General features: G+C 49.4%; 1 protein-coding gene across 1 annotated transcript; it reads right to left on the bottom strand.

Annotated features, from left to right (window-relative positions):
- Positions 1 to 547: 547 nt before the first annotated feature.
- On the bottom strand, positions 548 to 10,346 carry LOC127463780 (carboxypeptidase A2-like). The gene is made up of 11 exons (XM_051773624.1): positions 10,241 to 10,346; positions 8,604 to 8,685; positions 6,846 to 6,980; positions 5,834 to 5,929; positions 5,292 to 5,390; positions 5,060 to 5,161; positions 4,243 to 4,353; positions 3,855 to 3,945; positions 3,220 to 3,419; positions 2,373 to 2,457; positions 548 to 808 (listed from the first exon to the last, which is right to left on the bottom strand). Exons 1-11 carry the CDS (start codon positions 10,303 to 10,305, stop codon positions 621 to 623), a joined length of 1,254 nt encoding a protein of 417 aa, XP_051629584.1. The 5' UTR covers positions 10,306 to 10,346; the 3' UTR covers positions 548 to 620.
- Between the last annotated feature and the right edge of the window lie 7,254 nt (positions 10,347 to 17,600).

The following is a 17,600-nucleotide window of genomic DNA, read 5'->3' as shown; positions in this document are numbered from 1 at the left end:
CAGTGCCAGAGGGCAGGGATAGGTGGGATATTGGGAAGGAATTCCTATCTCTGAGGGTGGGGAGGAGCTGGAATGGATTTCCCAGAGAAGCTGTGGCTGCCCCTGGATCCCTGGAAGTGTCCAAGACCGGGTTGGAGCAACCTGGGATAGTGGAAGGTTTTGGGATTGGAACTGGATGATCTTTAAGGTCCCTTCCCATCCAAACCATTCCGTGATTCCATGACTGCCTTCAGTCACCAGGGAATTTCCTGCTTCCCTCATTTTCCCTCTTTCTCACTGCACTCCTGCTTCCCAACGAGCCCAAATGCCACTGAGCTCATCCAAACCCCCCTTATCCACGGGTTTTAATGGACTCTTTTTCCTTACTGTTTTTCCAAGCCCAGGCTCATCCCTGCCCACCCCTCCTGACTCTCCCCATCCCTGGAAGTGTCCCAAGCCGGGTTGGACGGGGCTTGGAGCAACCTGGGATAGCGGGAGGTGTGGAAGGGGACGAGTGGGCAGGACGAGCCGTCTCCCAACCCCTCATCCCACGGGATGTGGGGAACAATCCAACAACTCCAGGAGCGGGATGCACGGGAGGGGTTTATTCATCCCAGCCCGGGGAAGAGCCCTTTGCCGGCTCATTCCTGCTTTTTCAGGACGTGCTCCATGATCTTCCTGAGGCCCATCCAGGTCTCGGTGGCGGCGGGGACGATCTGGGTGGCGGGCAGGAGGAATCCGTAGCGTCCCGTGTCCCGCAGCTCGAAGGCGAAGGAATATTTGATGCCGATGTCGTAGGCCCAGTCGATGCTGCCCCCGCTGGCCTGGTCTGGGAACAGGGAATGGGAATGCGGCCAGAGGGATCAGCGCGGGAATATAGGAGGGTAGGGAGGGGGGCGGGGGGAGGCTGCGGTTTGGGGTTGGGAGGGATGGGGAGGAGGGTTGGGGGGAACGCTCGGGGGCTTCCAGGAGGGATTGTTGGACAGGGATTGATGTCCTGGGACAGGGATTGGTGTGCTGGGATAGGGATTGTGAGGACAGGGATTGCTGGACAGGGATTGTGAGGACAGGGATTGCTGGACAGGGACTGTGGGGGACAGGGATTGTTGTAGAGGGATTGTTGTGCTGGGGTAGGGATTGTTGGGGGGGAGAGGGATTGTTGTATTGGGATAGGGATTGTGGGAATAGGAGTTGTGGGGACAGGGTTTGTGGGAATAGGGATTGTTGTGCTGGGATAGGGATTGTGGGAATAGGAATTGTGGGGACAGGGATTGTGGGAATAGGGATTGTTGTGCTGGGATAGAGATTGTGGGGGACAGAGATTGCGGGGGAACAGGGATTGTGGGAGAGGGATTGTGGGGGACAGGGATTGTGGGACAGGGATTGTGGGACAGGGATTGTGGGAATAGGGATTGGGGGGGGACAGGGACTGTGGGGACACAGATTGTGGGAACAGGGATTGTGGGGGGATAGGGATTGTGGGAGACAGGGATTGTGGGGACAGGGATTGTGGGGACAGGGATTGTGGGGGGATAGGGATTGTGGAGACAGGGATTGTTGGACAGGGATTGTGGGGGGATAGGGACTGTGGGGACAGGATTGTGGGGACAGGAACTGTTGTGCTGGAATAGGGATTGCTGGGGGAGAGACGGACTGTTACATTGGGACAGGGATTGTGGGGGACAGGGATTGTGCTGGGATAGGGATTGTGGGGGGGATAGGGATTGTAGGAACAGGGCTTGGTGTCCTGGGACAGGGATTGTGGGAACAGGGATTGGTGTCCTGGGACAGGGATTGTTGGACAGGGACAGGGATTGTGGGAACAGGGATTGTGGGGAGAGGAACTGTTGTGCTGGGACAGGGATTGTTGGCAGGGAGAGGGACTGTTATATTGGGACAGGGATGGTGGGGACAGGGACTGTGGGGACAGGGATTGTAGGGGGACAGGGAATGTTGTGCTGGGATAGGGATTGTGGGGACAGGGATTGGTGCCCTGGGATAGGAATTGTTGGATGGGGATTGTGGGGGGACAGGGATTGTTGTCCTGGAATCAGGATTGTTGTCCTGGGACAGGGGTTGTGGGAGGACAGGGATTGTTGTCCTGGGACAGGAGTTGTTGGACAGGAATTGTTGGACAGGGACAGGGATTGTTGGACAGGGATTGTTGGACAGGGGTTGTTGTCCAGGGACAGGGATTGTTGGACAGGGATTGTTGGACAGGGGTTGTTGTCCAGGGACAGGGATTGTTGGACAGGGATTGTTGGACAGGGGTTGTTGTCCAGGGACAGGGGTTGTTGGACAGGGACAGGGATTGTTGGACAGGAATTGTTGTCCAGGGCCAGGAATTGTTGTCCAGGGCCAGCCCAACGAGCCCAGAGCAGCCCCACACTCACAGATGGTGGAGCAGATGGGCCCCACTTGGAAGGTGGTGCCGTACACGGATTTGATGGCATTGGCAGCGGCTCTTCCCAGGGATTCCTGGAGAGCAGAACAGGGAGGGTGAGTCAGGAAGCAGCCAAACTTCACGGGACACTCAGAGAAACCTCCACCCACCCACAGCACTCCCAGCTCCCACAGGATTCCTGGGAAGGGGCACCGCAGGTGGAATAATTCCCAACAGGTTCCATAACGGATTATCCAGTGTTTCATCTCACTGACTGTCAAGGGAAGGTTCAAGAGACACCAGAAAATCCCAAGGAATACTGGGGATATTCCAATACTCCAGGATCAGCTTTGTGCTCATTTCCACTCCATGACGGGGTTTTATGGAAAACAGAGCCGGGGTCTTCGTGGAAGCGGGAGAAAGGACGAGTGGCAACAAATTGCCACGGGGGAAAAAACTGCATTTAGGCATTGGGGATGAAGAAAAAATCCAGGAGAGCTTTTGGAAGGGCAAAACTTCGGGAATTTGTGGGATTTGCCTTCAGAAACGTGGAAACAAATCAAAACAGTGACCCAAAGCTCAGCTTGACCCTGAGCCACCCCATCCCAACCCGGCTCCGACTCCAAACCCCTTTCAGCCCAGGGCTGGGACGGAGACCTCCAGAGGGGCTTTCCCGCCGGAATTCCGGTGGTGAGGTCCACGTGGCTGTTGTTAGGGAAGAGCCTGGAGCGTGGAGAGCTCCGGGAGGCAGCCAGACAGGGGAGGAGAAGCCAAAGGCAAGAGGAGGAGAAGCCAAAGGCAAGAGGAGGAGAAGCCAAAGCCAAGAGGAGGAGAAGCCAAAGCTTCTCGTGTCTCACCAGCTCGGCGTAGTCGTCGGGCCTGGTGCACTTGTATCCGTAGGGATACATCAGGAGCTGGGAATAGCTGTGCAGGGTGAGGAAGGCCTTGAAGTTCCCATGGTTCCTGATGAAGTCGGCCACGGATTTCACCTCCACCTCGGACTCGGCGCTGGGGCCGTGGTAGGAGTCGGAGCAGGGCCAGCTGCTGGCCCCGGGACCTGGAGGGGACAAACCAGTGAGAAGGGACAGTCCTGGGAGGTCGAGGAAGGCCCAACAAAGCCAGGCTTTACTGAGGCAAGGCCTGAAATTCTGGTAAACCCTTGAGCAGCAGCGCCAGGGTGGGAATGTTTAAGGGATGTGCTTTGAGGTGACGTGACCTGGAACCCCCACCCCGGAGGTGTTCTGTGCTGGGACGGGGCTTGGAGCACTGGGAGGTGTCCCTGCCTGGAACTAAAATGTGTTTCAGGTCCCCCCTGAGCCAAACCAGCCTGTAATTCCCTGATTCCACGAGTGCCACCTTCACCTCGTGCTCTTGGGCGATTAATCAACGCGAAACGGGAAACGGCTCCATCCCCAGGGACCCTTTGGAGTCCCTTGCATTATTCCCGGTGCTCTGTGACGGGATCCAGGGCCCAGAAACTCCTCATCCCTACCTCCAAAGCCCGCATCCCAGTTCCTGTTGGGATCCACCCCGTAGCAGACGCTGCCCGCGTTCTTGGAGCGCGTCTTCCTCCACATGCGGTTCTGGAGGAGAGGAAACAGCTCCCAAAAATGAGCAAATCCGGGTGTTTGGGTGGGAGCTGCTCCCAGAAGGAGCTGCCATTCCCCAGGGGGGGATCCCAGGCGTGATCCCAGCGTTATTCCCGATGGGATAACGGTCAGAACCGGACGGGGGTGGGGTGTTTAAGGTGAGTAATTTAAAATTCCTCCTTGCAGTTCCTTCTTGCAGCACTAAGAAAGGGACTTCCAGAGCCTGTTTCCCTGTGTTAATTATTTCCTTGGAAGAGCAGGGCAGCTCCCTGGATCGGCCCCCTCACTCACCGAGGTGTGGGTGTACACAAAGCCATCAGGGTTGGCCACTGGCAGCAGGAAAAGGTCCATCTTGTCCAGCAGGGAGGTGATGGAGGAGTCGGATCCGTAGCCGGAGGCGATCTGGGCAGAGACAGGACAGCACACCCCGGTCAGCAGAGCGTCCCTGTCCCAGGGGCCCTCACAGCTGGCAACAGAGTCTGGATTTTGGGGCAGGGGAACAAGAGTATCAGTTTCCTGGTGGCCAATTAATCTGTTTGATTTGGAGGTTAATGGGGGAAAGCAACAAAATTTCCCACTCCCTCATCCCGGAGAACCGACCAAGGCCCCGCACTGGGATTGAAGCGGAGCAGCCAGGCTGGGAATACTCAACTGGGCTGCACTCCTGGGGTGGTTTAGGCGCCTCCAGCAGGGTTTAAATGCTTGAGATGATTTAAATTTACACAGGGTTGGAGGTTTTGGGCATTGCTGTGGGAGGGAACCAACCACAGAGCGTCTCCCTGCGCTGGGAGAGCGAAGCAGCAAAACAATCTCCAAGGCCTTGGGTTTTTTTGTGGGCTTATCAGCCCCCTTTTTGTCAACAACTTCCCATGAACTGCTGCACTTTGCCTCCCCGAACTGCTGCATTTTCTCTCTCTAAACTACTGCATTTTGTCTGCCTAAACTCAGCTCTTCCAACAAGACACCGTGTGCTCCGGGCAGCCACAACATCCTCCGGGAGTCGGCTTTGGGAGGGGTGGAGGATCAGCAGTTAATTAAACACGGGGATGTGACGTCCTTGGAATGCTCTGAGGCACTCCCAGGACGAAGCAGAACAGCTCAAGGGGACCTGGTTGGCGATCCAGAGGGCGCTGGCCTGGGTGACCCACTCCCGGGAGTGGATGCCGGCGTCGAGCCAGATGGCCGGGCGGTTGGACCCGCCGGTGCTGAACTGTGGGAATGGGAGGGAAAGAGTCAAATCATCCTTCAGCCAAAACCATCCCAGGCAGGCTGGGCTGCTCTGGGCCGGGCTCTGCAGTGCCTGTCCCAGGCCAGGCACACCCTGGGAAGTTTTGTTGTACCTTAAGGGCGTACAGAGGGCGCTTCTCGTAGGATTCCCCGATCTGGATCTTCTCCACGAAGCTGTGCTCGGATGCAAGGTGGTCCAGCTCTGCATAAATCTGGAATGAGGAGTCAGGAGGACGCTCACGACACATTTCGTGGAATTGTGGGCTGGTTTGGGTTGGAAGGGACCTTGAAAACCATCTGGTTCCAACCCATCCTGGGTTGCTCCAAGCCCCGTCCAACCCGGCCTTGGACACTTCCAGGGATGAGCAGCCACAGCTTCCCTGGGCAAGGAGTCCTTTATCTCCCTATTTCAAGATTCCTTTATTTCTCTGTCTCTTTGGAGGCTCAGAAGGAAGGGGTTTGGATTCCATGGAAAAGTTTGATCAGCACTCGCTCTGATTATTCTGACCACTAAATTAATTCAGATAAACCCCAAAACCAGGTGCCAAGACAAGCTGGAGAGACATCTAGATCCTAAATATTGGAATTTTGATGGGACACAGTGTGAAGAAAGGCCAGGGATAAGGAAAGAACCCTCCTGCCCTGAGGGACTCACATCATCCAGGGTGTGGTAGGAGCTGAAGTCGAAGCTGGTGCTTCGCGCCCTCTGGGCGCTCTCGGCCATGTCCTGCTGCTCCTTGTCCAGAACATCCTAAAAGGAGACATTCCAAGGGGGAGAAAAGTCTGCTTCGGTCACAACACGAATTTTAAAAGGCAAGTGTTTGTGCTGAGTGAACCAGAGAATTCCTGGAACGGTTTGGGTGGGAAGGGAACTGAAGGATCATCCAGTTCCAACTCCAGGGACACCTCCCGCTATCCCAGGTTGCTCCAACCCGGCCTTGGACACTCCCAGGGATCCAGGGGCAGCCACAGCTTCTCTGGGAAACCCATTCCAGCCCCTCCCCACCCTCCCAGCCAGCAATTCTTTCCCAATATCCCTCTGGCAGTGGGAAGCCATTCCCTGTGTCCTGTCCCTCCAGGCCTTGTCCCCAGTCCCTCTCCAGCTCTCCTGGAGCCCCTTTAGGCCCTGGAAGGGGCTCCAAGATTTTCCTGGATCCTTCTCTTCTCCAGGGGAACCCCCCCAGTTCTCCCAGCCTGGCTCCAGAGCAGAGGGAATCCAGCCCTGGCAGCAGCTCCGTGCCCTCCTCTGGACTCGTTGGTTCCGGTGCCATTTTGGGATCATTCCTCACGGGAAGATGTTGGATTGGTGCCCCAGTGGGCAACTTCGATCCTTGACTACTCCTGACGTGTTTTGCTGAATCCTGAGTAACTTCAGGTGTGGTTCCCAAATATCCATGGCCAAAACACCACGGAAATTCCCCCGGGGTTGTCTCGGAGGAATCCAGATTTGAACCCCCGGAGTTCAAAAAACCACCCGAGGCAGTTTTTCCAGGAGCACCTGCAGCAATCCCGGGATTGTCTTGGAGGGATTAACCCAAAAATAACAGGAGAACCTCATGGAAAACAGGGCGTGGGAGAGCCCACGCTGGGAATGAGGCCAAACTGGGAATCCTGGTTTGCTTCCAGAGGGTTCGGAGGCTCCACGCGTGCCCGTCGGAATTCCCTACCTGCAGGTCCTCGATCAGGACGGAATACTCGATCCCCTGGGATTCCAGGAAGGCTTTGACCGACTGGACGCTGGCAGCAGGGATCCTCACGTCCACGGGGAGGGCGGGGGCGGAGGGGCTGATCCAGAAATCCAGCTGGGAAAGGGGGAAGGAGGAAGGATTCGGTTGCGAGCGGCTCTTCCGGAGCTTTGGGGACGGCGGTTCCTCCCAAATCCGGGGGCTCCCGAGGTTCCAAGAGCCCTGGAACTCTTTGTGGCCTCACAATGAAATCACGAACAGGGGGAGGATCAAGCCAACATTTTCCCCAATTCCAGGGCCTTGGGCACAAAAGCGAGAGGGAATTCTGTTCATTTGGATTTTTATATGGTGATATTTTTAATTATTTTCACCAGAAATAGTTTAAAAAAAAATTCTATTTTACAGCCCTGGGTGACACAAACCCTGCTGGTTTTATTTCCCTTTTTCCCCCCTCTCCTTTTCTGAGTTTTCATTCCTACACTATTCAAATAATCTTAAAGGGCGCCAGCGTGAAAAATTCCCACCGGCAGGAGCAGGAATTTTACAATTCCAGGTAAAACCTGGAATTTCACGGCGTGGTTTTGTGTTTCAACCTTCCAACCAATTCCTTCCACAGCACCGGGAAGAGAAGCACAAAAACCCCTCCATTCCCACTGGAAAAACGGGGGTTTTAGTACCAAGGTTAAGAACAAGAATAATTCAAATATGATTGTAAATCCAGGAGGGGAGAAAAAAAATAGGGATTCAGGCACTCCTGGCCACCGAGCTGGTTCTAGAGCTGGGAGAGCAAATATAGAGTATTGAGACAGTAAATTATAAAATAATTTATAAAATTATAAAAATAAATTATATTCATATATTTTATGTTTACATATTTACATTGATATATCAATATATATATATAAAAATATAAAATATATTTAATATTTATATTGATATATTTTGTATTTATATATTTTGTATTTATATATTTTGTATTGATATATTTTATATTGATATATTTTATATTGATATATTATATATTATATATATATATGTATATATTTTATATTTATATATTTATATCGATATATTTTATATTTATATAGTTATATTGATATAGTTTATTTTTATATATTGTATTTATATATGTATATATTTATTTTTATATTGATATATTTTATATTGACATATTATATTTATGTATGGATATATTTTATATATATATAGATATTTTATATTTTTATATTTTATATTGATATTTTTATATTGATATATTTATATTTATATATTATATATGTATGTTTTTATTTTTGTATTGGTATATTTTTATTGATGTATTTCATATTTATATATTTTATATTGATATTTTTATATTGATATTTTTATATTTATATATTATATATGTATCTTTTTATATTTGTATTGGTATATTTATACTGATGCATTTTATATTTATCTATTTATATCTTTTATATTTATATATTCTATTTTTATACATATATATTTTATAACTTATATTGATACATTTTATATTGATACATTTTATATCGATACATTTTATATTGATAGATTTATATGGATGGATTTATATCAATAGATTTACATCGATATATTTTATATTTCTACTCTATTCAGACAGTAAAAATATTTATGGCAGCGGGACAGAAACCCTCCAAACGAGCTCCAAATCCATTTCCTGACCCCTTTTCCCAAGTCCTGCCCCACCTGGAACGTTCCCAAACCCTCCCAAGGCCGTACCTCGAGGTGCTCCAGCGACTCCAGGAGCTGCAGCTGCCTCACCTCCTCCTCGTTTCTGGTCTTGATCCGGAGAACCTGGTGCCTGCACGGAATCAGGGCCTTCAGGAGCAGTCACTGAACCGGCTAATTAACGGGGTTAATTGCCCGGGGGGTTCGTTTAATCCCCCTGACTCGGCGTCACCAGAGAGTTCACCCAACAACCGGCACCTTCACCCAAGAGTTCACCCAACAACTGGCACCTTCACCCAAGAGTTCACCCAACAACCGGCACCTTCACCCAAGAGTTCACCCAACAACCGGCACCTTCACCGGCAGGGAGGCGACAGCTGGAGGAGGGTTTGGCCACTCAGGAGGACCAGTCCTGGTCATAAACTCTTAAAATTCAATTTATGAGTTGGTTTTTGGGCGGGAAAACGACGTGGTGGTGGAGTTTGGGGGGCACGGGATCTCTTTTATTTAAAAACGGGGATTCGTTCCTGGGTTCGGTCCCGGATCGTTGCTGGGTGACGCCATTCCAAGGGGGAATGAATCCCCCTCTGGAAGCACCTCGCTCCACCCACTGTGGACTGACTGACAACAACTGGAAGCACGACCCAGGATCAACTCCAGGGTCAGCTCCAGAGCTGGAAAATACACCTTAAAATGGGGACAAAAAAGGTAAAAGCCAAACTCAGATTTATGGCTGTTTATTCACCACCACCTCACACCAGGTCCCTCCCTCTGCCCAGCTCAGGGATGAGGGTTTTTTTTGGTTGGACCGACTTAAATCAGTGTTTTTCCGCATTAATAACTCGTTACTGGATTCTCCACCTCTGTTTTATTTCAGGGATGGATATTCCTGAAAATGTCGCCGGATTCGTGAGAATTCGGTCCGGGATTAAACGAGCAAAGTTCAAATGATCTCCTGGCCTCACAAAGCCCTGGGTTTGAGTAAGTGATATATTTATTATTTTTTTATTCTTAATCCTTAAATCTCTGTGATTTACTCACTGGGATCCAGCGCTCACTCACTGAATCCCAGGATTTCTTAATTCTTAATTATTAATTATTAAAAGTCCTTCCAGGGTCAGAGACAATTTTTGCAATGCAACCCAAAGATAAACCTCTGGAATTTAACGGTTGGAGACGAGGGTTTGGATGGCTCAGGAAGGCAGAAATGAGGGAAAGGAGGAGAAATAAACTGGGAAAACAAGGGGAAAGATCTCTGATCCCAAGCCGGGCTCTGGTTTTCAGCTCTGCTTTGTGCTGGACTAGGTTTAGGTCCAGCTCAAGGCTTGGGGAACAGCAAAAGCCAAAAAAAAAGCCTTGGATGAGCAGGAATTCAGGAGCTCAAGCGCTTAGAAAACCTGAATTCGAGCGGAGAGAGGTTCCTTCAAACACCAGGGAAGGAAAGGAACGGGAGGAATCGGTCGGAGAACGCCAGGAATGTGCCCCGGGCGGGGTTTGCAAAGCTGAGCTCGAACCCAAACCCAGAGGAACTTGAACCAAAACCCAGAGGAACTCGAACCAAAACCCAGAGGAACTCGAACCAAAACCCAGAGGAACTCAAACCCAAACCCAGAGGAACTCGAACCCAAACCCAGAGGAACTCGAACCCAAACCCAGAGGAACTCAAACCCAAACCCAGAGGAACTCACCCCACGAAGGTCTCCAGGGCCAGGGAAGCCCCGAGGAGGGCACTGAGGAGCAGAACCAGCCTCATCTTCGCCGCGGGCTCGTCTCGGCCTGGGAAAAGGGGGATTTATGCCGGGCTTTATTCCCAGGTAAAACCTTATCTGGGCAGAGCTATCGCCCCACGTGCCCGAGTTCCCACCCTTATCAGCCCCCTCGAGGCCACCGGGAGGCCGAGGGCACCTCCAGACCCGGATTTTCCAAGGGCACAGCCAGAGCAGGGGGGCGGGAGGCGGGTCCGGAGCAATGTGTGGCCTTTCACACGGATTCCTGGGAAAACAGGAGCCATCCCGGCCCTCGCCGGGATGGGGGGTTGTGTCCCAGAGATCCCAGAGAGTTTCATCCCAGTCAACGCTCGTTGTCGAAGGTGCCCAGGTGTTGGGAGTTGTTGTTATCCATGTGGAGGGAGTCAAGGCAGTCTCCTGGTTGAACTTTGGGAATTACCTCCCCTGGAGCTGGATCCACTTCTTGTTTATCCCACTAAAAACGTTACTGAGGAATAACCAGGAGCTGGATCCACTTTTTGTTTATCCCATTAAAAATGTTACAGGACTGGATCCACTTGTTTTTTATCCCACTAAAAATGTTGCTGAAGACCAACCAGGAATGGGATCCACTTTTCCTTCATCCCACTAAAAACATCACTGAGGAAGAGCCAGGAGCTGGATCCACTTGTTTTTTTTTTCCCAATAAAAATGTTACTGAGGAACAACCAGGAATTGGATCCACTTGTTTTTTATCCCATGAAAAATGTTGCTGAGGAACAACCAGGAGCTGGATCCACTTCTTGTTTATCTCACTAAAAATGTTACAGGAGCAGATCCACTTGTTTTTTATCCTACTAAAAAATGTTGCTGAGGAACAACCGGGGATTGGATCCATTTTTTGTTTATCCCATTAAAAATGTTGCTGAGGACCAACCAGGAATTGGATCCACTTTTCCTTCATCCCACTAAAAACATCACTGAGGAAGAGCCAGGAGCTGGATCCACTTGTTTTTTATCCCACTAAAAATGCTACTGAGGAACAACCAGGAGCTGGATCCACTTCTTGTTTATCCTGTTAAAATGTTACAGGAGCTGGATCCACTTTTTATTTATCCCACTAAAAATGTTGCTGAGGAACAACCAGGAGCTGGATCCACTTTTTGTTTATTCCACTAAAAATGTTGCTGAGGAACAACAAGGAGCTGGATTCACTTTTTGTTTATCCCATTAAAAACATTACTGAGGAAGAGCCAGGAGCTGGATCCACTTGTTTTTTATCCCATTGAAAATGTTGCTGAGGAATAACCAGAAGCTGGATCCACTTCTTGTTTATCCTGCTAAAAATGTTACAGGAGCAGATCCACTTGTTTTTTATCCCACTAAAAACGTTACTGAGAAACAACCAGGAGCTGGATCCACTTCTTGTTTATCCTGTTAAAATGTTAAGGAGCTGGATCCACTTTTTATTTATCCCACTAAAAATGTTGCTGAGGAACAACAAGGAGCTGGATTCACTTTTTGTTTATCCCATTAAAAACATTACTGAGGAACAACCAGGAATTGGATCCACTTGGTTTTTATCCCATTGAAAATGTTACTGAGGAATAACCAGGAGCTGGATCCACTTCTTGTTTATCTCACTAAAAATGTTACAGGAGCAGATCCACTTGTTTTTTATCCCATTAAAAATGTTACTGAGGAAGAGCCAGGAGCTGGATCCACTTTTATTTATCTCACTAAAAATGTTACAGGACTGGATCCACTTGTTTTTTATCTCACTAAAAACATTACTGAGGAACAACCAGGAGCTGGATTCACTTCTTGTTTATCCTGTTAAAATGTTACAGGAGCTGGATCCACTTTTTGTTCATCCCACTAAAAATGTTACTGAGGAACAGCCAGGAGCTGGATCCACTTGTTTTTTATCCCATTAAAAATGTTACTGAGGAAGAGCCAGGAGCTGGATCCACTTTTATTTATCTCACTAAAAATGTTACAGGACTGGATCCACTTGTTTTTTATCTCACTAAAAACATTACTGAGGAACAACCAGGAGCTGGATTCACTTCTTGTTTATCCTGTTAAAATGTTACAGGAGCTGGATCCACTTTTTGTTCATCCCACTAAAAATGTTACTGAGGAACAGCCAGGAGCTGGATCCACTTGTTTTTTATCCCATTAAAAATGTTACTGAGGAAGAGCCAGGAGCTGGATCCACTTTTATTTATCTCACTAAAAATGTTACAGGACTGGATCCACTTGTTTTTTATCTCACTAAAAACATTACTGAGGAACAACCAGGAGCTGGATCCACTTGTTTTTTATCCCATTGAAAACATTACTGAGGAACAACCAGGAGCTGGATTCACTTCTTGTTTATCCTGTTAAAATGTTACTGAGGAACAACCAGGAGCTGGATCCACTTTTTATTTATCCCATTAAAACCGTTGCTGAGGAAGAGCCAGGAGCTGAGCCTGCAGTCACACCTGCAGATGGGATTCCTGGGAATATGGGATGGAAGGGAGACGGTTCAGCTGCTCCATCCACCTCAGGAGAGCAAGGAAATTCCAAGTGACAATTCCCAGAGGAAGATTTTCACATCACCTCCCTGCTGTCCCTCCCCTCGCCTCCGCTCCCACGTGATCTCTCCATGCCCAGGGAGGCCTGTCATGGGTTCAGACCCCGAGCAAGTCTTGTGCAAGGCCAGGGCTCGTGTTTTTGGGAACACAGGGAGCCTCAGGCAGGGATCCAGCCTGTTCTGGCTCGTAGGAATTAGTCACCCTCTGACTGTCGTGTCTTGGGGGCACACGAAGGGCACAAAGGCCTCGGGTCTGGGAGGGGTAACCGAGCCCAGTTCTGGGAAAACAAGCACCAATCAAACAACAAAAATTGATCCTAAGAGTCAGGAACCACCACGGGGGTTTCCTGCTGATTCCCTGCTTCTGGAACTGCAGTAATTGCAGTGGGAGTCAAATCCAGCTCTGTCCCGTGGATTCACTCCTTGAAAACAGGAAGGAGGGATTTAATCCAGGGCAAAATTAGAGCTTGTTTCATTACTCACTCGACATCCCTCACGGATTTAAAGGCTGCCAAGAGATCCTGCCAAACGTGTCAGGATCCAAAGTATCCCAACCAGCTCCAGGATTCCTGATCAGCACCATCCAGAGCCTCCTCCACCCTCTGCATTTAAGGAGCTGCGTTTAAATCCAGACCTTTGTACCCACACCTGACCCTCCTTGAGGGGCTCCAGAGGTCTCCAGCTCTGCCCTCCCACGGGAGCCAGGAGGTCCTGCAGGGTTTGGAGACAAGCCACAGGTTTGGGTGAAGCTGGAGTGAATCCAGAGGAGGCCATGGAGATGCTCCAAGGGCTGGATCCCTCTGCTCTGGAGTCAGGCTGGGAGAGCTGGGGGGGTTCCCCTGGAGAAGAGAAGGCTCCAGGGAGAGCTGAGAGCCCCTGGCAGGGCCTGAAGGGGCTCCAGGAGAGCTGGAGAGGGACTGGGGACAAGGCATGGAGGGACAGGACACAGGGAATGGCTTCCCACTGCCAGAGGGCAGGGTCAGATGGGATACTGGGAAGGAATTGCTGGCTGGGAGGGTGGGGAGGGGCTGGAATGGATTTCCCAGAGAAGCTGTGGCTGCCCCTGGATCCCTGGGAGTGTCCAAGGGCAGGTTGGAGCAACCTGGGATAGCAGGAAGGTTGGAACTGGATGGGCTTTGAAGTCCCTCCCAAGCCAAATCATTCCAGGATTCTAAGAGGCTGAAAACATCCACAGGGTAGATGCCAGGGTCCAAAACACCCCCGGGAATTAGGGAGCAGCAGGAAGCCAGAGGAGACAGAAAGGCAGGTGGGATTGGAGACCTAAGCAGGGTGGGAGGGATTAGGATTAGGGACCCCACAAGCAGTAGAGCCCCAGGGGACCCCACAGAACAGGTCTGGGGGCACTGACCAGGAACAGCCAGGAGGGTCCAAGTCCTCAGGGATGTCCCAAGACAGCTCCACAGCCAGGAGGGAAACAACCACGAGCCCAAATCCAGCGTGGAGCCAGCACAGCTCCAACAAGGCCCAAAAGAAGGGAGCTTGGTTTAAATGGGGCTCTCACGCCAAGGGGTGGGGGGTGGGTGGGTGGGAACCCTCCACAAGCCTGGTCAGGGCAATTAGTGCTGCCAATTAGGGCACTCCAACGTGGGCAGGGCTGGGCCGTCCTCCCCTCGCTGTCCCAAGAGGATGTGGAGTCGTGCAGTGAGTCAGGGACACCCTGGGGACACGGGAAGGAGTGAAAGGTCAAATGAACCTCCCCCAACCCGAGTGTCTCCCTGCTGGACTGGAGAACCTTTGGGGTTGGAAAAGCCCTCCAAGATCACGGAGTCCAACCCTTCCCAGCGCTGCCGAGGCCACCACTGCCCCGTGTCCCCACGAGCCACATCCACGGGGCTTTAAATCCCTCCAGGGGTGGGGACTCCCCCCTGCCCTGGGCAGTCCCTGCCAAGGCCCGACCACCCTTTCCAGGAAGGAATTTTCCCCATATCCACCCCAAACCTCCCCTGGCACAGCTCGAGGCCGTTTCCTCTTGTCCTGTCCCTCGTTCCCTGGGAGCAAAGCCCGACCCCCTCTTGTTGGATTGCTCCAATATTTCAGAACATTGACACTTCTCAAACGTCACCAGAGGTGAGGAACGAGGGGCACGGTTTTAAGGAACAGAAACACCACCTGTAAGGAGAGAAATCCCAGAAACTTAGGAGAGTTATCCCAGTCAGGAAGGAAATCCCAGAAAATTTCACCCTTTGCATGGAAATATTTCTTTTCTCCTCTCGTTGATTTAGACCTGTAACATCAGAAAGGGCCCTTGGATAACCAAAATTAGTTGGTTATAACACCAGTTCATTTTGGATTACTGGTGAGAGAACTGTTATTTCTATTCCTAATCCATGTTCCCAATCCACCAGGCACCTTGGAAATGTTCTGGATAAGGAATGAGTCGGGATTTCAGTGTGTGGCTTGTCACTGGCTGTTTATTTCCAACTGATTTTTCCTTAAATTAGGAAACCAAGACCTTCAAACTCACAGGGCTGTCCCCAGCCACCTCCATCGCTGCAGCTTTGTGTTTTTTAGTTCCCTATCCCTGAAGATTAAAGACCGGTTCTCCCGGTGACACCGTCCCATGGGATAGTTAATCCACCCTAACAACTTCCCGGGTTGTTTGGGTAGGGCCCACAAAAACCCTCCTGCTGAGGGCCAGCAGGTGTCAGCAGAAAACACGGGATTAAAGTCACGTCCCGCCGGAAAAAGGAAAATACCGGGAGAGGAGCAGGGCAGGATCTTCCCTCTGATCTCCACAAACCTTCCTCGTCCTTTCGTCCTCCTCCTCAGGAAACGAGTCAAAGCCAAGAGACTTTCCAACCAAATTAAATCACCCACAAACGTGGATCTACCATATCAGGTCTTGTCCTGTTTAAATTTATCTGCCCCCTTTTCCAACTCTGTTTTTTATCACTGAATGTTTCCAATAACCAGCTTTTTTTTGGCATAGGGTTTGCCCAGAGAAGCTGTGGCTGCCCCTGGGTCCCTGGAAGCGTCCAAGGCCAGGTTGGAGCAACCTGGGAGATTGGGAAGTGTCAGGGTTGGAACAGGATGGGCTTTTAAGGTCCCTTCCCACCCAAACCACCCTGGGATTCCATAATTTTTTTTATAAAGGACTAACACATTCCACCGGCACGCTCGGACAACTTGGATGTTCCTGTATCTGCACGAGCCTGAAGCAGAATAGGGAAAAAAAATTAAGAAATGTGCGGGATGTCCTGGAAAATGAGAATATCCCGGATAATTTTTTCTTTTGGGAAGCTGCTGCCCCTTGTCCTGTAGGATTTTTCCCTCCCTGCAGGAGCTTTGCAGCCCCCTCAGCTCAACACGCCCCAGGTCTGGCTCCTCCATCCAGCTCCTCTCACTTTGCTGCTTCCCAACTTTTCCCACTTGTGGGAAAAAACCCCTGTTTTTCTTGTCCAAAAAGGACGATATCACATGGAAATGTCCCTGAGGTGGGAGCATAAATGTGAAGTTACACCTGTACAGAAATTTAAAGTTAAACCCGTACAGATAACAGATAAAGTTTATGCTCGTACAGAAATAGGAAGTTGTGTTTGTACAGAAACACAAAGTCACGCCTGCAAGAAATATGAAATTGTGCTTTTACAGAAATACGAAGTTACACCTGTACAGCAATTGGAAGTTGTGCTCGTGCAGAAATAAGTTGCACCCGTACAGAAATATGAGGTTGCGCTTGTGCAGAAATCTGAAGTTATACTAGTACAGGAATATGAGGTTGTGCTTGGACAAAAAATGTGACTTTACAGCTCTACAGAAATAAGAAGTTGTGGTTGTACAAAAATATGAAGTTACATTGGCACAGAAACACGAGGTTGTGCTTGTGGCGAAATATGAAGTTACACCTGTACAGAAATTTGAAGTTTTGCTTGAACAGAAATACAGTTTTACAGCTGTACAGAAATATGAGGCAATGCTTGTACAGAAATATAAAGTTGTGTTTGTACAGAAATAGGGTTACACTTGTACAGAAATATAAAGTTGTGTTTGTACAGAAATAGGGTTACATTTGTACAGAAATAAGTTGCACCACTACAGAAATGTGAGGTTACACCTGTAGAGAAATTTGAAGTTACATTTGTATAGAAATAAGAAGGTTTTCTTGTACAGAAATCTGCAGTTATATTGGTACAGGAATATGAGGCCGTGCTTGTAGAAATAAGAATTTACAGCTGTACAGAAATAAGAAGTCGTGGTTGTACAGAAATCTGCAGTTACATTGGCACAGAAACACGAGGTTGTGCTTGTAGTGAAATATGAAGTTACAGCTGTACAGAAATGTGAGGTTATGGTTGTGCAGAAAGATGAGGTTGTGTTTGTACAGAAAGATGAAGTTACACCTGTACATAAAATTGAAGTTGTGATTGTACAGAAATAGGAACTTACAGCTTGTAGAGAAATACAAAGTTGTGCCCGCACAGAAATATGAGATTGTGCTTATACAGAAATATGGATTTACAGCTGTACAGAAATAAGAAGTTGCGGTTGTACAAAAATCTGAAGTTAACTTGGCACAGAAACATGAGGTTGTTGTTGTGGTGAAATATGAAGTTACACCTGTACAGAAATGTGAAGTTATGCTTGTGCAGAAATATGAGCTTGTGCTTGTACAGAAATACATTTACACTTGTACAGAAATATAAAGTTGTGCTTGTACAGATATATGGTTACACTTGTACATAAATACGAAGCTGTGGTTGTACAGAAAGTCGAAGTTGTGCTTGTACAGAAACACGAGGT

Source organism: Manacus candei, unplaced genomic scaffold (assembly GCF_025592945.1).
Source record: "Manacus candei isolate 608988 ecotype Guabito, Panama unplaced genomic scaffold, ASM2559294v1 h1tg000174l, whole genome shotgun sequence".
Classification (NCBI taxonomy): Eukaryota; Metazoa; Chordata; class Aves; order Passeriformes; family Pipridae; genus Manacus; species Manacus candei.
This window is presented reverse-complemented; position numbering and strand designations above follow the sequence as displayed.